The sequence below is a fragment of the Idiotropiscis lumnitzeri genome, chromosome 13, assembly GCF_059441095.1.
Source record: "Idiotropiscis lumnitzeri isolate Australia: NSW breed Sydney's pygmy pipehorse chromosome 13, RoL_Ilum_1.0, whole genome shotgun sequence".
In the NCBI taxonomy this organism is placed as follows: Eukaryota; Metazoa; Chordata; class Actinopteri; order Syngnathiformes; family Syngnathidae; genus Idiotropiscis; species Idiotropiscis lumnitzeri.
The window spans coordinates 18273889-18297574 of record NC_142403.1 but is presented as its reverse complement, the minus strand read 5'-3'; the positions used below and the strand labels follow the sequence as shown (position 1 = coordinate 18297574).

The following is a 23686-nucleotide window of genomic DNA, read 5'->3' as shown; positions in this document are numbered from 1 at the left end:
GAACAAATAAGGGTCTTTCCCATTTAAGGACTTCCATCTCAAGTACTCAGTAAAATTTTTAATAAAATGTATTTAAAAATAAAAATGTGATAAAAATAACAGTCAAGGTAAAATGTAAAAAAAAAAAAAAAAAAAAACCCGCTCAGTTAAAAAGTGTCGATAAAGCATCAGGAAATCAAACACAGTGTGTGTCATTTTATAGTTCAGTCTTAGTGATGAGTTAAATCCTTCCTGGCCACAACAATATTTTGTTGATTATATATTAGGGGCATTCATGGTTATAGGCATTTTTTTCCAAAACAGTTCCTCTGAGGTTTTTCGTACTTAGTTCCTGACTACAAGTAAAAAAAAAAAAAAAAAAAAAAAAAAAAGCTATTAAAGACACGGTTTACATAAGACCCATTTTCAACTTTGTCTTACACAGTACTTTTAAAGTGAATCAAGCATTTATATAAAAAAATGTGAGTTTACATTAGGGATAACTAAGTTTAAAAATAAAAAATAAAAAAGTCTCTTGGAGTGTCCTTGTTTGTTCATTAAGACTCGGTCGAATGTTTGACACGTGGCTCGTCTACAGTTCTGTCGCCGGACCCCATTCGATGTCCTCCGCCTCATCTTCGTCTTCTTCAGAGCTGCTACTACCCCCTCGGATCTGCGTGCGTCTGACCTGGACCGCTTGGTGATGTGCCACCCTGTGAACATGTGGAGGAGGCGGGTGTCATCTGCAGGTCGAGCCTTTTTTTTTTTTTTTTTCTCCCCCTCCCTAATGGTGAGTCACATGACACTTACACGATGAACTGAAGGGCTTTCTTCTCCTCCGCTTGCATCTGCGGCTCTGCCCGTCGGGCCTGAACGGCAACAAAAAAGTTAGCAAACAATAAAATTTAAAAAAATTGATTTTTTTTTTTTGGTCTTGTGTCAACATATGAGGTCACGATCGCAAATTAATTCCAGTTCTGAATTTCACTCATCTAGGGAATGATATGATGAGCGACTTGATTTGTTTTGTTGGGTTCTGCTTTTTAATCCTGATCAAGTGATGAGCAAGCAAACCAAAAGTAAATTACCTGCTCTAATTTGTTCTCAATAGCGGACAGGCTGGCTTGCTGCGGGCTCTCAGGCTGCTCGTCCGCATATGATGGCTCGCTGACAGAGTACCGCATGGATGGGTCGGGGGCGATAAAATCCGGGGGACCGTCCGACGGACTGTTGGGTTCAACCGCATCGAGGTGGTTGAAGTCCGAGTCCGAAAAACTGCGGTGCGACGTAACGTCATCCGGGTGATGCAGAGGCGGGCTGCGGCTCTGGCGGCGAAGCGTGGCGGGTTCCGGCACGTGCATCAAAGGCGGGATTTCTCTGCCTGGTGAGTACACCTCGGCATAAGGCTCGGGGTCCGCCTCCTCGTCGGGGCTGCCCCAGGCGGGTTCGGACGAGCGAGCCAGGGCGGCCCCGGACACTCTGGAGCTCCTGGCTGCGTTCTGACCCGGGTAGGCCTCCTCCAGGTCCTCGTTGTCCGTGTAGGCCTCGCCGTCCGTGAAGGCCTCGCCGTCCGTGTCCTCCAGGTCGCTGGCGGCGCTCAGGTAGTCGGACTGAGTTTGATCCAGTGCGTCCAGGTCCTGTTCTCCACCGCTCTCCAACTAAACAAAGATACACACGCAAATCAATCCAGTCTTGCATATTGAGATTGTGCGAAACACAAAGGCGGGAAAAGTGTGCAAGGTTTTGAAACTTTACACCCCGGCAGCATAAATAATTGAGATCATAATGTGTGTGCGTGCGCGTGTGAGTCTTACCGTGACTTCGGAAACCCAGACTGGTTTAGACTGTTGGTGGCGAATCTTGTCCTTTAGAACCTGGTACCAAATATTCGAGCCGGGCTGCAGGTCAACACGTGCTGGAGCAAAGAACAAATGATTACTAACAGATGCAGACAATTTCTCTTCTGAGGCCAAATTTATGACAACATTTTGATGCGACGAGCTAACAAATGTATTACATTAAACATTAGGAGAACACAAGGCAGACATTCCCCCTTTTTTTTTTTTTAATTACTGGTAAGCTTCAGTCTTTTTGTTCAAGAGTTCAAAACGTTTATTAACTCATTTAATACCATTGACGGCTAAAGACGTCAAAGATCCCCCTTTTTTTTTTTTTTTTTTTTTAACTCGGTTGGTCGTAAATGAGTTAAATGCAGGATTAAAATGAGATGTTCAATGATCCTACAAAGAAATCCAACAAGAACTGTCATCTTAATATCTGCTGTAAAGTCACACATGTGATGTGGGTGATCGACATACCTGAGAAAAGATGACTGCAGTCTTTTCTGAGCTTGAGCGCCTGCGAGTAGAGGCGTCTGGAGCTCTTGTTGGAGTCGGGACTGTAGCGCTGCCTCATGGCCTTGACGTCCTTGCGGCTGTGCGGGTCCAAGAAGATCACCATGGGGTGGTACTGGATGTAGTTGAGCCTCTCCACAGCGGTGGGCGTGATGTCCAGCAGGGGGTGCTTGTCCTGGCAACGCAACAGTAAAGCTGAGTGAGCCACCCGTGGGGACTTTGCTTGATGTGAACTACATACTAATGCGAACCCCTCACACGAACGGCACGGCTGCGATCAGAGACGAGCTTGTGGACAAAAGCAGCTACATTTTTCAAAGCGCTTATTCCCTGTTTGGGTTCACCCTAACATTTATTTTTGCGTTTTGTTATGTGGAGTACACCACACGCTGTACGAGCAGCGGGACCGTCCATTTGTTTTTCATGTAAGCGTTCTTGGATACTAAAAAAAAAAAAAAAGTTTAAATGTTAATCTCACCCTTTCAGCTATCTTCCTCACGGTGTCCAGTTTGATAACTGTTGAGCTGCTGTCACCGCCCCCGCTGCGAGGAACCATCTCTGGTCGGAAAGAAAGATAGGAGGGGAAAAAAAATAATCACATTCAAGTCCAAAATTGAACGTGTTAAAAAAATAAATAAATAAATGAGATCCCAACCAGCCACTTCATATTCGTCAGGCATCTCTCTGGCCAGCTTCTCCATAGCGATATCGTTAAGAGGTCCTAAAATGACGATGGGCCGCTTGAAATTGGCTTCTCTGAGCAGGACCCTCTCATAAGCCGGGAATTTGCCCTGAATGGTGAGCTGCAAGAGGTCGTCTCGTGATCGTCGGGCGTTCTTCTCGCTCTTTTTGTTCCCTCTGAGGCCGCGTAGTTTCCAGAACTCAGCCCTGGGCCCCGAAACGGGCCTCTCGCCGCTCGTCCTCTGCGCCTGCTCTTGGCTGGCCAGCACTTCCGCCCTGCGCGATGGCGATCGCAGTAACATAAAGGAAAAAAAAAAAGAGTCAGAGTAGCCATTACACGGATACCGCGGTGCATCGAATTTATGTTGGTGCATTTTCTGCGCTGTCGATTTGAAATGATGTTAAAGGAATGGAAATCAAAACTTTTTTTTTTTTTTTTAAATTCGATGCATTGAGTATATCGACCAAAAAATAATCATTGCAGCCTAGAAAATTTTTGTTTTGTTTGTAAATTTGTATTTTTAAAAATGTTGGCGTAAAATTGTATTTACTTGTTTGTTTCTAGTCTAAAAAAAATATATTTTGTGAATCATCTTTTTTTACATGTATTTAATTTTGTAAAATGAGGATTTTATATCATAATTTAACTTGGACTTCTGTAATATGTATTACACGATAGTTAAATTTTTTTAAACATTTGTTTTCCATTTCATTTTACTTTGAAGTGTTTATTTTAATTTTCAAAATCTATTTCTTCTTTTGTGAAACTGCATTTTGCTTTTATCGTGTCTGCTACCCTTATAAAAATCAGCATTTTCCTTGTGTAAAATTAGTTCTTTAAGGAACTAACTTTTGTAAGTTTGTTTTTATTTTCTTAAAACTTGATTTGCCGTTGATTCAAAGTATACAGTCGATTGGACCCGAGGATGTTGGGCGAGAATCGCAATCTGCTGCTGACCTGGTCTGGTTGGGGACGGTGCCTTTATCGAGCTCGTGCAAGTCGTTGCCCATGCGGATGGCCAGCCAGTTTCCTAGCTTCCCGCGATGCATGGTGTCCACCACCCGGAACACCTCCCCTCGCGTAAAATTCAGCCCGATGGGGTGATCAGTCTCGTGGTCATAGTGCGTGCGGATGTAGAAGTTGTCCCCCAGATTGGACTTGATGATCTTCTTATAGACTAAAAAGAGAAAAAAAAAAAAAAAAGAAAAAAAAAGAACATTGACCAGAAAGGTGATCGGCTGCAGACGTTGACTGGAGCTCGCTGTGGATCAACTGAACTCACTGTCCATCTTGTTCTGAGTTCGGATCTCCACTTCCTCTCCTCTCTTGATGTTAAGCAGGAAATTTGCTGCCTCCTCTCGAGTGAAATGGCCAAAGTCGGTGTTGTTCACCTGTGACAAAGGGAGACATTTTTATTTAAAAGTTGTCTGATTTTAAATGTAAAGGTCAATACTAATTGAAAATATATTAAAACGAAAATGCATTATATTTTTATACGTTGTAAAAACTCATTTTCAATTGTTCCTTTTATTTTATATTTAAATAAAAAATATTTGAAATTCAATTACAATTAAATTAAATGTAATCAATGCAATAAAAATAAGATACTGTATATGTGATTTTAAAATATTTTATAACTACATTGGTAAAAGCTGGACGCTAGAAATACACACTTTTATTGAAATAATACATCTATTTTTTAAATGAAATAAAAATCACTCAACTACTACTGAATGAATCAAATCTAACGTCGATTGCGTCTCCATGTGCATTCCAAAACGAAGTCACCCTCACCTTCAAAATCTGGTCTCCCTCTCTCATCCCCCGCTCAGAGGCGGGGCTGTTGGGCTGCACCCCTCCCACAAAGATGCCCACGTCGTTGCCGCCCACCAGCCGGAGGCCCACGCTGCCTTCCTTGACGAACGACACCCCCTGCAAGTCGGAGCTGTACCTGAAGGGCCGGGAACAGAAATGTTGGGATTTCACGCCGCTTTTCCGAGACCTGAGAGGGGCTCACCCTCGGTGGGATGTCGGGTACGAGTCTGGAGGTAACGAGTAGATGGGCTCTTCGGCGGGCTTGGTGGGAGAAGAGGCTGAGGCGGCTGCTGATGATGATGAAAGCATATAAAATGGAGTGAGGGCGATTTAGTTATCGTTAACAATGAAAACCACTGAATGCAGTTCTTACAGCTGACTGGTGGGTTGCTCCTCACGGAGATCCCAGACCTCAAAGTGCCGCTATTGTGAGCCACATCGGGAGCGCGGTTACTGTAAAACAAAATACCATTGAAACAGTGGAAGCAAAAATGTGGAATTTTCCACTTTCTAGCTGGAAAGGTCGTACCTGCGTCGACTATCCCCGCGGTCCGAGCTGCCAGACCTCCGCAGGTGTGACAGGTCGTCCGACTCGGAGGAAACTGAATGGCGAGAAGGCAAACTATCTCACTCAAACCCTCGACAGGCGCACAATCACGATTTGACTGACCATCAGGAGACGGTTGGACGGGTATTGAGGTTCGGCGAGGCGGCTCCAGGTTCGCGTTGACCGAAAGGGGCTTCATCTCGGGAAGTTCTCTGTGAGCAACACAGCGGGGAACAAGATCGTTTAAACGACACGATTTGACATTTTCATACACGACAAGACATCTCCTGGAGCCACTGTCACCACCACGGGGTCCCCGTTTTAAATTCAGAAGTGCCAATTTGTTGCAAAAGCACAAAGTCCAACATTATTTGAGAACACAGTGAGAATGCTCGACAAGTAATTTGGGAATTTGGGTGAAAACTCCCACCTGTATCTGTTTCTGGCTCCGTTTGACTTCTCGCTGTCCGCCGAGTGCCTGCGAGGGACCGACGCATAACTGTCCTCCGAGTCCGACTCGGGCGGGGCTGTAGAGATTTGCACAGAAATGCATGCATGCATTTATCACTTTTAATTGTATAAAGAGGACGATTCTTACTCTTCTAAAGACTTATATAAACCGCAGCAAGTTTTCTATGTTGAAAAATTTGGGCATGTTCGGAACGATTTTGTACTGTGGATGCACATAAAGGTTTATAAAAAGATTGTTAAAACAGTGCAGTCTTAAACAACTTTGCAAAATAAAACAGAACAGACCCAAGGGGGGGAAAACAAACAAACAAACAAAAAAAAAAATCTAACTTTATTTAGCGTGTTTTCTGGACTATGAGCGCCCTCAACTGGTGAAAGAAAAATCCACAGAAAAGTCGCACCGTTTTATCAGCAAAAAAAAAGTAGCGGCTTATCGCCCAGAAAATTTGCGAATGCATGTTTAAATTGCTCACATTCAAGTTGTGCTAATAATAAAACAAAGCGATATTGCACGATTGTGCGTTTTGGATCAGAAAAATCTCTGGAGCGCGTTATATGCTCACCTCGGTGTGGCGTAACGCCGACCGGCACACCGGAAGCGCTGTGCCGCCTCGTTTCCGACGGCGGGGAAACGTCCGGTAAAGGTCTGCAAGAGACAAGAGGGAGGCGGGAGTGAGGGAGGAGGAAGACAAGTCTCAGTTACATTTGGAAGGACGGGGGGAGTGGTCTTGTGGCTAAAGTGATGATTACGGACGAGGGAATATTCACCTTTGCGTCTGAGGGCACTCGTCTCTTTGACTGCTTTGTGATGACTAGCAATCAATTTCAAGTTCGTATTTAGTCAATCTATTTAAGTGTAGCATCCTCTGTTTAATCAGCACGTAGCCACATAACGGAGAGGGACATGTTCAGTGAAAAGTCACTTTTTATTTCAGCGCGTAACACAATGATACAGCCCAAAAACACACAGAAATAAAAAAAAAAAACAGAACGCTACAATGTGATCACACGTGAAAAATAAAAACAATCACAAGACAGATGATGATGTAACTTTGGTGTAACTTCAAAAAAAAAAAAAAAAAAAAAAAAAGGGGGTAAATAAAAGCATAGCCATAAAAATAAAATCCTTTTTTACTCAGTGTCCCAGCAGGGTGCTGAAGTAGGGGGGTGGGGGGAGGAGGAGGGGGCGGTGCCTTCATGTGTACCTGTATCTGCTGCTGCTGTACGAGTCCTGACTGTAGGCTGCGCTCTGCCTCCGAGGAGGCGCCGAGCTGCCTTCTGACTCCGACTCGGAGTCTAAGAAGGAAGGGAGACAACTCTATCAGGACAGAATGAAGCTTTGCAGCGCTCATGTAAAAGAGAGGACCGGTAATTACGGAAGTGCTGCCTTTTTGCAATGGATCACTTCAATCCAATGCTGCAGCTCAAGAAGTAAGAATGTGGTAGAAAACTTCATTAAATGTGTAAAAAAAAATCTATATATAAACAAATCAAGCTTATTCTATTATTACGTTAATATATTTTTTAAATACCAAAACACTTAAAAATAAAAATGAGTACAGAACATAATATAATACATTTCATTCTACTCATGAAAATTGATTCATACATATGTATAGAAAATAAGCTAAATGTATGTATGCGTCTTAAATATATTCACTGGAATGTTACTATTCATATTGTTATTTCTAAAACAACAATACCCAATAAAGAATATAAAAAAAAAATATCTGCAACTACGATAGTGCAGTGCGAGGTGGGTGAGAGTGTAACATGCATGTGCTTCAGCATTAATAACCATCCCTGTCAACTACTCGAATAGGACATGTACTGTTCTGCATTTATTTTTCCTGATTTGTTGACAATTTTAATTGACGTAACCTCGAGTGTGACAAGAGCATCTAGAACTCAAATGAATTAGGATTTATTTCTTTTTTTTAATTGTTTGAATCTACTCACCCGGGACTCTCAGGGGAGAGTTGACCCTCCTTGGGGGCTCCTGGCGCACCAGGATGGGGGAAGCTCTCAGGCCAGAGTGGGACAGATCCACAGGAAGAACTCTGGGGCTGAGAAGTGACAAGGAAGACAATCAGAACCAGAATGGCAGACTTTCCGATTCGTGTTCTCAATCAAAACTTACTTGTATCTGCTGTCTGGCCGAGGGCTCCCTCTATGGGATGAGGCGCTGTGGTCAGAGTCAGAGTCCGACACGAGCCTGCGTGGCCTCGAGGACGACGAGGCGGGCCTGGATGATGACCAGTTGTGGGTGGTGGGGGAAGACCTCGGGTTGGGCAGCGTGGACAAACCAGACAAGCTTCTGCGGTAGGGTGGATGAAATGAAAAATGGCAGCATTATTAACTGTTGAGATGATGTGATGGAGCCTAATAAAATATTCAGAAAAATAAGATGGAGTACAAATACTGTTTTTTTTTTGTCAATCAAAACAAACTTTCTCAGAACCGTCCAAATTGGCAAATCGACTTTAGAGTATGCCCCACAAGTGTCGTGTGCGTTCCGCTCAACTGACTTGTATTTACTGGAGTGGCTCAGACTGTCCGTCCGGGTGGGAGGCGGCGAGGCGCTGCGGTCCGACTCGGAGTCAGACGGTGCTGTGAGGAACCACGCAGACAACGTTATGGTCACATTCGTCCAAAGCCGGACGTGACGGACTGTCAAGCTGGACTGACCTCGGCGAGATGCGTAGCCTCTTGCGGGGGGTCGAGTCAAAGTGGAGCGCACGGGGGAAGAATCCCTGGACTTGAGTACCGAAGGAAGAAGTTCCGCTCTGGTCCTGGTGTAAAAAAAAAAAAAAAAAGCAAAATAAGCATTGACACGTGACTCACATTTTATACAGTTCATCGATCACGTTGAATAATTGGTCAATCAATTAATATTTTAAAAAATTAAAATGAATAATGTGCATTTAACCCTTCATTTTCATTCCATGTTTGGGTCAATATTAAAAATTAAAAAACAACAATTAAAACAGGAGATTAAACTATGACCTATTTATTATTCTACTTGAACTTTTTATTTATAGTAAGATCCTGCTCCATCTGTCCGTTTTAAAAATCAAAATGTGGCCTTTAAGCACAAAAGCTTGCCCACTCCTTAATTTTAGTCTTCAAGGAACCGAACATGCATGATTTAAAGAATGTGGGAGGAAGCTGGCGTGCTCACGGAAAAATATTCTCCACTGCAGAGATTCAAACCCAAGACCTCTTGACTGGGAAGCACTCATGCTAAAAATACCTACCTTACCCATCCGACAAGACTCAAATCAAATATGAGAACATAACACATTGTTTGAGGTAATGGCTAACTTCTACTTGGTACCTGTGCGGGCGTTTCTCTCTGGTGGGATGACGAGATGTTCTGTGAGAAGGCGAGTGATCATCCAAGTCGGAAATGTCTATATATATTGAGAAAAAAAATACAAATTATAGATTAAAGTCGTCCATTCTGGCTCGTCAACGCCTCATCTTCCATCCTCACCCTCCATCTCAGAGCTGCTGTCTCGCCGCCGCCGGCGCTCATCCTCGCTGTTGGGGGCGCTGTCCTCCACCTCGGGGATGCTGACCAGGAACTTGCGGTGGTCGCGAAGCACCGTCATGGTCAGCTTGCCGCGGCTCTTCTCCACCAGGTGCTTGGTCTCCAGCAGAGAGAGGTTCTCTGTGGTCATGCCGTTGATCTGGTGGGCGTGGGAGCGGCGCGTGTCAAAACGGACCGACGTTTCATCACAATGGCAGTGGTGAGACTTGCCTTGAGAATCAGGTCGCCCTCCTGCAGGGTGCCTTCCTTCGCGGCCAGGCCTGTTTCAGTCATGTGCTTGATGAAGATCTGACTGCCCAGTTTCAAGCCGTACTCTGCATCAAGAGCAAGACCACGTTAATGCAAGTCTAGTTTTAGTTATGGCAAAAAAAAACAAAAAAAAACAATTAAATCCCCTGTAATTCAACCAGTTGTTTGTTAACATTCCCTGTGATACTAATTCTGATTATTATTATTATTTTTTTAATCGTAATGCTACTTTATTCTCTTCATGATTTGATTAAAACTGTCTTGCGTTTGTGTGTTCTTCGGACATCAAACTGGTTAAGTGAGGCGACAGTGCCTCTGCTGGTTGAAGCCAAGTAGTGCACGCCAATTAAATGATCATTTCAATTAATCAAAATCAAGTATATATCAAACAGAACAATAAAACATTATAAATGTTTTCCCTCAGAAAATTACAGTGCAAAAAAAAAAAAAAGATACTTTAGTCTAGTAAATTTAGGATTATCTTTAATTTAACAAAAATCTCTCTATTCCCATCATTGGGACTCTTTGGTGAAAACAACGAGCTCTTGTGACAATATAATTAAATCATCTTTTTTTTTTGTAAAAATCTGACAATCATAAATTAAAAAAAAAATGTAAAAAAATACATTTTAACTTTTTTTTTAAGTCTCAAAAAATAAAAAATAAATCACACTAATATCCCCATTTTTACCTCCATTTTACCTCATAAAACCCAAATTTATGGTTTAACCTTTTAACAAAGACGTACTGTATACATACATTTTTTCACTTACCATCTGAGATTTTCTTTTTAACCAGAGTTGTTCTTAGAGGCTTGTCATCCAGGTCGTTGTGCGGCAGCCTCTTGTACCCCGACGACATCAAGGGCAGCGTGCCCCCGTAGCCGTTGCGGTCTGGCGAGGTGCTGCGCGCCCGTGTGTGGTTGCGGTCTGGCGAGGAGCTACGGGCCCGCACGTGGTAGCGACTGGCTTCTCTGTTGTCGCTGGCATCGGAGTAGCGTCGCGTTCTCCTCGGCGGATCTTGGTCCAACAAGTTGGAGTGGGAGGCGGCCCGAGCCGGCCTGGGCGCTGCCGGGATCTGGATCTTGCGAGGACGTTTCACCGTCTGGGAGGGGAAACGGTGAGGAACTTTTGAGAACAAAAAAATGATTATGTGATGAATTGAATTTGGCATGACGATAAATTAATCGATTGTAAAAACATAATTTACTGGAAATTTTTGTTTGCCAAACGTGGTACATTCTGGATGTCAGAACGTCACATTGAAGGAGAAAGTCAGACATGTTTCAGCGGGATCGGCATGCCAAAGTCTTCGAGTACTCACAATGTTAGCCGTCCTGCCGCACGACTTGAGGGTGTGAATGGTGAAGTTGGAGTGGACGTTCTCCATGGAGATCCCGTTGACCATGACGATCTGGTCTTTGTTGCTGGAACGTGAAAAACGTACAATCAGACAGACAGACACATTTATTTATTTATTTATTTTTTAATGGCGACCCCAAGTTGGAAATTCACTCTCTTCACAGTCAACTCATGGCAAAAAAACGGGTTTCACAACATTATTATTATTATTTTCCAAGAAAGCATTTTTCTGGTGGTCCACTCACAACAAGCGTCCCATGGCCGGTCCATTTGGCAGCACGTCGGACACGATCACCGCCGTATCCCCGTTGTCTTTCCCTCCAGACAGGGCAAAGCCAAAGCCCAGTTTGGAATCCTGCCAAGCAGAGAGAGTGGAATGAAGGTGGGAGGACGTAGAAAAAAAAAAAAAAGTATGCATCTATGTAGGTGACAGAGGGAGCACATTCCAGCCCAGCCTTTATGCAGCAGCGACCGGTCGACTACTGTCGTAGGGTGTGCCTTTTGGAATTCCAGCTGAAGGTTTGTGCAGACAACCTGTCAGGTGGTTACCGTGCACTAAATATTGATATTGTCATGTTTCATGTTCTAGATTCAAAATCACTACATACATAGTGCAATATTGCGTTGCACGCTTAACAAACGTGGAAATGCGTATTGCCTTTGGTGTATGATTATATTAAACAATGTTTTTGTATGCTTAATATGCAAAAATAAAACAGCTATTTTATTACTTATGGATTGGAGATGTTTTGTTGCTAATACATAGAATATCATGACAAAATAAATTCGGAAGAATTAAATCATTTAGATATAAGACAGCTTTAAAAAAAAAAAAAAAAAAAAAAAGAGCACTTAGTGTCCTTTTTCTGAATGGTGCCTAACATAAAAAATGTTTAAAAATTAACAACAATAAAATTTAAACAGTGAAAAACTAAAATGAAAATAAATCATGAAAAGAATTTTAAAAATGAAAAAAAAAGTCAGCTCAATATGGTCCTTAACATAAATGCAAAACTAAATTATGAAAAAGAAAAACTAGGATAGCATTTAAACATTCAAGAAGCTAAAAAAAAAGCCACTAAAAACAAAATATTGTAATACAATAAAAAAAATAGAAGCACTACAAAATTAAAAAAGTAATGAAAAATCAATTTAATCCGGTCCTAAAAATAAACCGGTTATTTCCCATGGTTCTGGATTGATCCCAACATGAAGAATAAATTTCTATGAAACAACTTTGAAAATAAAAAAAAAAATAATTAAATGCCCAATTAACTAATTGATTAAAACAAATGAACAAAACAGTGCATTGTGCTTAACACCAACACATAAACGCATAATTGCAATTAAAAACAGAAACAAATTAAAAAGAAAAAAAAAAAAACATAATAAAATTTCCCAATGATGTTGTCAGTGCACATTAGCCAACTAGGCTGCGATTCTCAGCCCGACTCCTCTCGCTCAACGCCGCCATGCTGCCACGTCTACTTACTTTGTTCAGCGTTATTGTATGCTGCTCCCATATCGTTAACTCCTCCATGCCTGGTTTCTGCAATCACAAATCGAACAGCAATGGTAAGAAAGAACGACAGTTAGTGTGGGACTTGCATAGAAAAGCGCTTACGAGAAGAATGTGTCAAACGCAACCTGAACACCAGTCCGATCTGGATGGACCGGTATGGCGGCGGCGGCGTGTGTGTGCGCGAGCGCGTGCATGCATGAAACACCTGAGGCTCCAAAGTGAGCACACGACTCACACTCTAGATAAACAACACCAAAACGCCTCCTTCACTGATATCGTCAAAGGGGAGCTTTATGCAAGCAGAAATTTATCAATCTTAAGAAAGATATTCCTCATGTCAAATTAGGAGAGAACACATAGTCAATTTAATATAATATAATTTACATAATTAAAATATTAATAATAATAATTAAATATTTAATTTATATTCATGAGAAAAACAAATAGTTTGTAAAAAGCTCATCCTCCTGATTTCCAACTGAAATTATCATGCAAAACTGATAAAAGAATCAAAGATTATAAAAAATAATTTGACAAAAAGATAAAAGGGGACCTTTAAAAGCGTCGATATCGATTCAATAAGAAATATTTCTAGAAAAGTCACCTCAGATCTTTGAACAATAATAACCATGGAAAGTAAAGCACACAACTATCCCTTTTTTCATGGAATTGATAATGTAAATAAAAAAATTATCCATCTGGCAAAACTTACAAAAGACCTTCTGTATTTCTTGTGTTCCAGGTGAATAATTTAAAAAAATAAATAAATAATAAAAATAAAAACATCTGACTTGAAATTTCAAGGCGCTGGCTTCACAGTGTGAAGTTTGGCTTTGGTCACCAATTTGCTGTGTTTTCGTTGAGCGTAGCCTGCGTCTACACACAGCCAATCACACGCACAGCGCCCCCCACTGGCCAGGAGGTATTCAGATTTCTTACTGAAGTGTGTCGTTGCCACACCAGGAAAAAAAAAACAATCCCAATTCTTAAAAGGGGCAAGCACTACCGTGGCCTGCCAATCCAGAGACATTGTGCCAGCCGTCCAGGTGATGTTTTAGATTCTCGTCAACCACAACAATCCGACAACGTCCAGAGCCTTGAGGAACTCCGGGCAGATCTCATCCACGCCGAGGGCCTTGCCACCGAGGAGCTTTCTGTGCTCTTTGTGACCTCAGCCCCTGAGATAGAAAAGCCTGCCTCAGAGACCCCGGACTCCTCATCGGAGGGCATGGCAGTGGAAATCCAAAAGTCCAAGTATTCCGGCCGTCAATTCCCAATGTCCCGACTAGAGTTTAGCAGTGCCTCATCCTCGCAAGAAACAACGGTGCACTTCTCCCCACTCCTGAGACGCCGGATAGTTTTCTTTTAAGTAATCCTTCCCACGCCAGATTCTTTGCTTGGGCAACCACAAAAGCTGCGTTCTGATTGGTCAGTCGTTATCTCTAGCGTCCCATTGGCCAAAAAAACCCAATAAGACTCCTTCAGGTTGACCAAATCGCTCACCGCAGGTGTCCAGCAACAGCTTTGGGACTTGATGCCGCAACAGGCAGCGACCACCGCTCCAATTTGCCGCCTCAACAACGGCGGCAAGGAACATGTTCCATTCGGACTCAGTTGAGTACTCGTACTAGTATCTGTCTTTTAAAAAAAAAAAAAAAAGGGGATATCAAACAATCCTACCAAATACTTTTTGCTCTCCGAGTGTCACCGGTTCGAAAAAGCAAAGTGAGTCGAGAGTGAGAAAGACATTCCAGAAGGAACAAGTACAGCCAGCTTCTCTTGTCAAAGTGAAGACATCTGATGTACGCCGATACTGACACGATATAAATAATATTGACGTTAAAAGAAGAACTGTGAGTTGGTGGGATACATTTGAATACTTGCACAGTGAACAATTGTGCTGCTGCGTGCGAGCACAGCGAACAGGAGGCCATTTGTACGGTAGTTTGTTAATCATCAACCTAAACACCAATAAAAATGACCTGGCGGCTCAAAAAGAAACAGATTTTTTTTTTTTTCCACCCGTGTTTTCATAGAGACACTTGCCTCTCAGCACGAGGCGTTTGATTTTTCTCAGTTTTTTTTTCCTTTTATTGTCTTGTTATGAAAAGGACTTTGCCCTGATGCTGGATGGTGATTTTATTGAAGAGTTATCTTAAATAACCTCAATCTGGACTAGCCTAAATCATGTTTGAAAAAAAAACAAAAACGAACAAAAAAAACCTAAATTTTCCATACAATAGTCAAATAAAATCTAGCAAATTTTAAAAAACATAAAAAAATTAAGAAATACATTTATTGCTCATGCTATAAAAAAAAAAAAACAAATGAAATTAGACGCATTAAAGAACGAATAAATAAAATCATAAATAAAAATCATAAAACAAGTCAAACTAAATCCAAACAAAAATAATTCAATACTCGGACATAAACTAAAACAAAAAAGAATGATAAAATCTTGCAACATTAAAACAAAACTAAAAAAAAAAAAAAAAAAAAAAAAAACAATTACAATACAAACTAAAAATAAAAACGCAATAATTCTAACTAAATAAAAATGTTGAAATAAAACAAAAAATAAAATAAAATAAAAACAAACAGCCAGTCAGTCAATAATACATAACCAGATGTCAACTTTGATGAGTCAGGCAAAGTGCCTAAATAAATATACTGTAGTATGAAGACGATTTCACAAGTTTCCTGCGATTTTCTATACAACTCATCCTCATTTGAAAAGTTTAAAAAAAAGTCGAGGCATTTCTTTCCTATCCAAGTAGCACACAAGTATGCAAGATAACACAGCTATGTGCCATGCCTTTGTTTTACAAAACCGATTTTTCATTTTGATTATTTGATTTCAAAAAACAAAAGCAGCTAATTTCACATCGTCCCTAATAACAAAGCCCTAAAAGAAGCGTATCGGTCCTAAAATCCGACGTCGCTTTGTTTTCTTTGACACGTCAAAGTGCCGTTCTACTGCACTCACCCCTTGGTCTTTGAACCTCACTTCCATTTGCCACCGGGATCTCCAAGCCCATCAACATCAACACGACGGCGCAAGATGACGCTCATATTCCACATGCAAACGCAACACACGGGCCATTCGTCCAGCTCCTGAAACCTGATCCTTCACGGCGGCGGGCAAAAAGATATGCCAGGCGCTGGCGTGGGGCGGGAGGACTCACCTGGCAAGCGCTCCTCCCCCACTCGCACTTTGACCACTCATGCGGCGACTCCCTCATACACTCCATTAAACACTGAACTACCCCTGGAATGACCACGGGGTCAAACTAAAGACCACAGGGTTGACTTTTAAGTCATTCTAACTCTGAAACAAAGCATCAACTTTTTTTTTTTTGGGTTGTTGTCAAGAAACCAGCAGGTGGCATTATGATGCCAAGGAAAGCGTTTGAAATAGATTGAGAAACCGAGCCCTGGTACTAAACTGGATCAGATATTAGACAAAAATGTTCATCCGTGTAAGCTTAGCATTGTTATTATTTTTTTGTTGTTGTTGTTGTGGGTTTGGTATTGGTGCAACCGTGTGGCGACGCCTCCGCCATTCGAGCCCCACCTTCTAGAGCGATACGCACTTGTTTATATTTGTATATTTAAATTTGTTCAACCCATTTATTTTTCTGTCAATTATTGTTTTTATTTATTTATTTGACATGAATGTCATTGTAGTTGCGAGACAAGCTAAATTTATTAGGCGGGGGGGGGGGGGAAGCAGTGTTAATTCTGTTTTGGTGTTTTTCTATGCAAAATAAGTAGCAATGAGAATATCGTTTAAGTACGGTACCAGATTCATAAGCAGTGGAGTAGTATCGTTAAAATATTAACAACGTCCATCCAATGCTAATAGCAATTTTTTCTTTCTCCGAAAATTTGGGTTGAACTCAAAATGGTTTCACTTTTGAGTGTTGAATTTGGGGAAAAGTTTTGCGTTATTCCCATTTGTCTCCAAAAATGATCAGAGATCCAGAGTTTGTGAATTAAACACGGTCACAAATCATTTTCTATCACATAGTGAGGATAAGATTTTTCAGAGAATGGATGGATCTGTTTACAATTTTTTTTTTTCTGGATGCAAATTCGGTTTGGTGGCAAACGAAAATGGACCAACATGACAAACGTACAGGTACCACAAGCAGAGGCGGCGGTTGCTCAGGCGGCACAGAACCAAAATGCTTCATTAGTTTGATCCGCTGGTTCGCGTTCATGATGAAGACGCCCACCCAACTGGGCCCGAACGACAACCTTGTGCTCTTACGGGCAGCAAATCCACACAGACTTTCAAAGTGAAAAACCCCCCCAAAAAACTAAAAAATGTCTTGCCGCCAGCGGAAAATCTATTCCAAGCTCAATCGATCCCATCTCGAGTCATCGCAGCCCTGCAATAAGTCTCAGATGGTATGCGAGCTTCTCAGCCCACTTTGAGACTTTTTCCCACAAGGCTGGTTTGAGTGCGCCGGGCGCTATGGTTACGACGGCGGAATGAGAGCGCTGGACTGTTAATAATTGAAAGGCTGTTTGCGGGAGTCAAGCTTCCTGGGTGCCTTCACAGCACACAGGAAGTAGTGTTCAAACTAAATATTTGCTATTCCATACCGAGAACATTTGCACGTGACATTCTTCGGGTGACGACAAGGCCCTCGAAATAAATAAGCCAAAAAAAATCAGATTTTTTAGATGTTTTCCATATGCAAACACTCCCAAAATGAGCACACTAGCGCCACTTGAAATTGATTGAAAATTCAGCCCACTTATGTGCCATTTTTTTCTTCCAAGCTGATGTCTGAAAAGACAATAGAAGTCTGACATTTTGGTTTGAAAGAAGCCATTTTAGGCAGAGTTCCAGGTGTCCTACCAAAGAAAGATGGCAGTGATTTTGTCCCAGTGCCATGACATTTGACCCTCAATGCATACTAGATTGAAACTGGACGAGATGCGAAATCAAAGCAAAGATTTGGAATCGGTGGCATTGCACAATATGTTAAAAAACAAAAAACAAACGTGAAGCAACCTGCAGATTCTGTAAGAAGACAATTTTGGACAAATACCTCGCCTTGCGAAGGCAACACAAAAAAAAAGGAACAGTTTTTGTAGTTTGTCTGCACATGGTTAATAAAGCAAAGCGCTCCACGCCATCGAAGAAGCGTGTCGAGCATAATGAAATTTGTCTAATTTTGTGGTCGTGAATTTTTTTTCCGTTGTAATGTTTACTCTTGATCTGATCTGGTGTTGGACTTGGAGGACTAGGACTCTGACCTTTGTGACTCATACCTGATACTCGATTAAGAAAGACTTGACTGGAGCCTTGTCTTATGCCCCGACTTGAAGTGATTCATGACTGCCCCTACTGGCAGAAAAGTATAGCGCCGACACTGATACTCGGGTTTCCTTGAAGGCACAGCTGGCACTTTATGAGTTATTCAAGTGGAGAAAAGATCCAAGAGGGACTACTGTTGCCAAAACAAACGAATGAATGCATCGTGCCCTGTATAGTACAAGTCCCTCGTCTTTCTTGCATCACAGCCGAGAACGTGGCAGAAAGTCCCTCCCGCTGGTGCACAGGTTATCTAAGTGATAAAATTCAAGGTGCATCCACGAGACACATTTAATAGCCTCGAGGCGCACTGGCTCAGCGTGATGTCATCTATTCCTGACTTTCGACTAGAGTATCGGTAAGAAGCTATGAGTGGTCGATTTACTGGATGGCTACAGAGCTACTTACAACAAGCGCTTCAAGTGTTTAGATTGCAACATCTTTTTTTGTTTTTTTTTCATGTATTTTTAGGGTAAAGAAATATATACATTTCTAATATAGTTGAAGTTAAACTGGCATTCAGCACTGATTCCGAAGTCCCTAGGCAGATTAAATTGCTATGGCAACATGAAGGCTGAAATCTGATTGGCCATTTAATTTTTCAAACAAAAAAAATAAAGGAGCATTCAACTCCTGGAAGCCGGAGTAATTAGAGAAAGACAAGGAGAACATGCCAACTCCACACAGAAGGGCTTGTGTCTGGACTCAAAAACATTAACCGCTCAGAATGTAAGGTGGATAGTCGTCCGTGCCACCTGTTGGGAAGAAATTATTCATTTTCTTAGAACAAGTGGTAGAATTTTGGTAGTTTAAGTTGAGAAGGCCTTGCTGACCCTGACCACACATAAATGGATCAATTTGAATCACACTCAAAAGGAGGATAAATCCAAATGTAGAAGCGCGGAGCTAAGAAAAAGCAACAAATGGATGAACCATGACACGAAATGGAGGACGTTACAGACTGCACAAAATGTCTGTCAATGCCGTTGTTTTACTTTAACATAATTAAACGATGGAAGTAGTGTCGAAAAAGGACAGTAAGGAATACAAATAGACAGCTGTTTCCGAATCGAAACTATCGTGAAACTCGGTTTGAGGCAGGTAGAAACTTGCATGAGCTCTTGGAGAACCAGAAAGGCGAGAAGAGGAAGATGAGGACGATGATGAAGAAGAAGAAGACAGTGGTCAAACATCACACGGAGCTCCAACGTGGTTGCAAACTAATAACCGAACTAAACTTTAAATTTCCATCAGATGCAGTCAATAGGGAACATAATTGAACTAACATGGCCTGCTAATCAGAAAATCAAGTGAACATGATGCAGACTAAAACCGACATCCTACCAGCACTTTCGTCACACGTTCCGAGTTGGAAAAACGCTTATTTTAAAGAAAAATGACGATTTTGTTTTAGGACAAACGTGACTTCTTAGCATGCTTAGCTCACTTATTTTTTTTTACTAAGTTAATTCATTTTATTTAAAGAGATAACTGAGATATTTTGACAGGCGAAAGAAGTTTACTTTACCTGTAATACTTCCGGATTGTACGTCGATCCAACTTTTCGTCGAACCCGCTCCCGCCGGGCTAAATCCTCGCCCAAGTGTCACACACTCACTGTCGTTTGTTTCTGCGGTTTAAAATCAAAATTTCGGTGTGGACGTCTCAACACGACAACACAGTGGTTACCTTTAAATCTTCCTGGCTTGTTAGGACAGGTAGAATTGAGGTGTCGAGCCGCAAAACGGGCGTGGTTTTTAGAAAGATACGGAAGAACTCACACAATATATGAGTGTAGTATTTGTATTAAGATTATTTTGAGAAAATAGGACTTAAAGTGATTTATTTTGATAGTGAAATGTTTATAAAATGTCTTATAGACGCACTTCCATGCTTTTCCAGGTGCAAACAATGTTCCAATAATTTGTAAAATCAAATTGTAGTGTCATATTGTCTCCAGGAGAGAGCGCTACATTAAAACTCAAGGCAAGGTTGGTATTTGGAAAAAAAACAATCACCGAATTAAGCACAAATTACATTTACAACCTTTAATGTTCAAACTGTGCAAAATGTAAGGAATGCTTTACAATAATATATTTTTAGGAATAAAACCAAAGTCAGTTTTTATACAACACAAAGACCTGACTGGATTTAATGTTCGTCATTATGTGATACTTGCGGTGAGCTAAGTATCTTTTCAAGGTGTCACTTGGTGTAGAGTTTGAGAACACTTGTTGTTGGTTATTATTATTTTTCATTATTATTCATGCATTGTGAAACACTGCAAGTGGTGGGAAACCCCATCTCTTCCCTCACTCTGCTGGAGCTTTGTGGGATTTCAAACAAAAAATGGTACATTTGAGTAAGACAGTTTTGTTAAAAAATCCCAATGAAATATTTTGGTGCAGAAGGAACTGGTCAGCCACAAATGTAACCGCGTGCAGATTTAATTTCCACCGATTAAACTGCTTTGTCAGCTCTGTTTTATTTATGGCCACAGTTATGGCTCATTTGGGAAGATAATACAGTATGTTGTGTTTTTATGCAGATGAACAGAAGACACTTGTGAGTTTCAGCAATCTTCAAGTTTTTATTTGTTTACAAAGATTGCAATTTCATATAGTCCTTCCTTTAATAAGTAGAAAACCACTTTTTTGTTGTCATTTTGTTTTTTAAAAGAATTAGTCAAAAGGCACAAATTTTACAATATATACATTTGGATCTAAATTATAAATATATAGAAAACAAAAGCAAAAAACCCAGAATAAAAGTGCTGAACACAGTTTCTTTTTTACTCGTATTTTTTACAGAAAAAATAGACTTTGTTTAAAAATACATACAATCAGTAGCATGTTTTTGTGTTATTTTTTTTTGTTGATGTTAGCAATAAATTATTTGAGTGATTTGTAGAATATGCAAACAGTGGAGAAACATGGAAGGATGGTGACAGTATACAAATCCATCAAACAAAGACCAGAAGAAACACAACACGCCAAAGCTTGACGAAGTGGGACGGTCACGTGACGCCATTCTCAATGCAACGTGACAACCTACGGGTAAAACCACGTAAAAAGCAAGGGGGCCCGAGAAAGGTCCACATGCGGTGTAACGCTGCAAGCTAGTTTTGTTTGACGTAGACAATTCATGATCTCTGTGTCCTTTATCACTGGATTAAATACAGTCAAATTCCACATTGCGTGACGTATTTTCGAGAAGTAGTAAGAGAAAACCCTTGGAAAAAGCTTACGGAATGTTCCCACTTTGGAATATTTGGAAAAATTAAGTATTTGGGATGCTATTTAACCCTCCTGTTGTGTCACGGCGCAAATCTTTCCATGAAAAAATATGTTGTTTTCAAACACAACTTGCTCAGTTTGTCTTTTTCGGGTATTTTATTAGTTTTAAGATTTTTTTTTTAATTAGCAAAAAAAAAAAAAAAAAAAAAAACTCATGTTGCAGAAACCTCACTCCCTTGCATTAGATGTGCACATTAAATCCATTTCTTTTCTCCGGCATGTCGTCATTAGACATTACGGAACACCACGGACTACTTGCCAGCCAACTACAAGCGACCATTCAACGGACAATTTCGAGTCTTCAGTGAACCTATCATGCATGTTTGTGGAATGTGAGACGGGAAAAGCAAAGTGAGAAGAGGCAAACTCCAGAGATAGGAACCCAGAACCTCTCCACTTTGAGGCAGAAATGCTAACTACGAGTCCAATAAATTAAGTGCGGATCATCATTTCGGCTCCAATTTTTACATAACAGGAGGGTTAAAAATGAAAGTGTGACATGTTGACAAACCACTGGAAATAACGACACGCTGACCTAAGAAGGCTTGAACATTGTCCAATCACAAAACAGCCTCACGCAGCGGATGGAGAATCTACAGCCCGCCGGCCCAAATCTTGTCATTGCCTCCTATGTTTTCAGAAATGTAATACATGGTTCAAAATAGAGAAATCATAAAGCAGAAAGTTTCCCCAGCCCTTAAACATAAAACCACCAATATGAACAAATGGTACATACAAGTCCAAACGCGTTGGTTTAAGCACTGCTATACGGGGGAAAAATATTTCTCGTGTAACCCTCGCCCGTCCACCGACCTTTTTTATTTATTTCTTCCTGAGATTGTTGAATGGTAACTTTAGGGCAACAAAACACTTTGGTATCTCTCTGAGGAAGGGGGGGGGGGGAACCAACCAGCTCCATGAAGGACAATGAACAGAAATCAATCCAAACACAAGACAGTGCAAACATATTTGGTGGTGGATTTGAATAGAATTTGTCTTCCCTGACCAAACGTTTTGACTCTTCTGAAAGGACAAGCAGAAGAACACAGTTAAATATCCCTTAAATATAAATAACAATATTCTTATCACGACTACGATATAAAGGTGGTATGCAACCAAACGACAGCGAGGAGATTCGCACGTCCGCACGAGAGTAAACAATACTTGGTCCGCCGCGTTCACGGCCGACTTTTCTTTCCTGTTTTTATTGCTTCGACCGAGCCATGTGCACCAGCAGACATCAACGGCAAAGCCGAGCAAAGCGACACCATTCAAACACACGCAATTTCAAACGAAAAGATGCTGGGGGCGGGCGGCCACACGGAATTACACCCGTTTGTGATAATCAAGAAACTTTGACTTGACGCAACCTGACAAGACAGGATTAGCCGCACTTGTCGCTCATTTTCCACTGCCTGTGAAAGCTCCCATTTTGTTGGATGGATACCAGGCTTAAAAGTCAAAATCTTTCTTTACAATTTTTGATTCTTGGCGCTCCCACTACACTAAACACGGCATTATGGTAAATATTAAGTTTGTGTCATATTAATTAAGCAGAACAATTCACCCATTTTATCCATCTCAGAGGCCGGCCATATTGTCATTGATTCCCAGTTGTCAAGTCAAGTCAATTTTATTTGTATAGCCCTTAATCACAGACAGTCTCAAAGGGCTTTACATAGCCACAATCGACATCCCCGATCTTAACCCCCAGGAGGGCAAGGAAAAACTCACAAAACCTCATTAGGGGAAAAGTGAGAAACCTTGAGAAGGGACCACAGATGGGGGAATCCCCCTTCCAGGATGACCAGGCTGCAATGGATGCCACCTGGGCAACATTTGACACATACAATGATGCTATGCAATAATAGATGAGATAATAGAAGAGTCAATTGAATGAAGTGCTGCAGGAAGATGACTTCAGTGGAGTGGGTCCTCATCCAGGGCCGTAATATCCATGGCAGCATATCCGAAGATGAGCCTTCGATCTTGTAGATCTTGTTGCTCAGGGCTCAGGTAAGGACCAATCACAGCTAACTTGTTTTCTGGCTTTGCTCATGTGACAATCGGCACTCTGATATCATTTTCAGCAAGTGGCAGTTCAATGCAAACTGGCTGCCCTGAGATGGATAAAAACGGGGATCTTTCGGTTTCATTCATATTCCTCAAATGCAATATTGTTCAGAATGTCGTGTTTAGATGAGTGGGGCCGCATAAAACTTTTTGCGGTGATTTTTGGACCTGACTAACCCTCTGGGATGTTAAATTGGTGCAAAATTCAGCATTTTCCCACTTTCTTAAACGGACCTCATGCCAAACGGACGCAACCGGAATATTCTCTCTACTGAAGTACTGTCCGCAAATTCTTGGCCTACGGTGCAGCTCGGAAGCAAGGATGCCGTCACTGATACTAACAAATGGAGCGACTTTAGTCACTGTAATTTTGCGACGCCTGGACGAGGGTGCATTTACAGATACTGAAATACAGGAGGGGGGGTGCTATTCGACTAATTTCACAGAAATATGAA

At 41.3% G+C, this 23686-nt stretch overlaps 1 protein-coding gene across 4 annotated transcripts; it reads right to left on the bottom strand.

Annotated features, from left to right (window-relative positions):
- Nucleotides 1-43: 43 nt before the first annotated feature.
- On the bottom strand, nt 44-19668 carry tjp3 (tight junction protein 3). 4 transcript variants are annotated; one of them, XM_088313504.1, is made up of 30 exons: nt 19552-19668; nt 19391-19492; nt 12504-12560; nt 11257-11366; nt 10974-11076; nt 10424-10754; nt 9612-9715; nt 9345-9540; nt 9186-9261; nt 8537-8640; nt 8377-8458; nt 7989-8165; nt 7808-7914; nt 7054-7144; nt 6412-6494; nt 5808-5904; nt 5501-5589; nt 5360-5432; nt 5204-5283; nt 5033-5120; nt 4810-4966; nt 4298-4406; nt 3973-4192; nt 2989-3290; nt 2812-2891; nt 2298-2508; nt 1794-1894; nt 1068-1637; nt 790-848; nt 44-692 (listed from the first exon to the last, which is right to left on the bottom strand). In XM_088313504.1, exons 3-30 carry the CDS (start codon nt 12549-12551, stop codon nt 572-574), a joined length of 3969 nt encoding a protein of 1322 aa, XP_088169630.1. In that variant the 5' UTR covers nt 12552-12560; nt 19391-19492; nt 19552-19668; the 3' UTR covers nt 44-571. The 4 variants fall into 4 exon arrangements, with proteins under 4 accessions (XP_088169630.1, XP_088169629.1, XP_088169628.1 ...); XM_088313503.1 differs by having other exon boundaries at nt 19391-19606; XM_088313502.1 differs by lacking the exons at nt 19391-19492; nt 19552-19668 and adding an exon at nt 15520-15667.
- Between the last annotated feature and the right edge of the window lie 4018 nt (nt 19669-23686).

What these genes read in the sequence shown, in the direction of transcription:
- tjp3 (XM_088313502.1), bottom strand. Translation starts at nt 15,546, where the DNA reads ATGGAAGTGAGGTTCAAAGACCAAGGG. An exon ending in TAAAAAGAAAATCTCAGATG is followed by an intron (nt 9,716 to 10,423) that starts GTAAGTGAAAAA and finishes CTCTTGATGCAG; the next exon opens with AGTACGGCTTGAAACTGGGC. An exon ending in TACCCGACATCCCACCGAGG is followed by an intron (nt 4,967 to 5,032) that starts GTGAGCCCCTCT and finishes CCGGCCCTTCAG; the next exon opens with GTACAGCTCCGACTTGCAGG.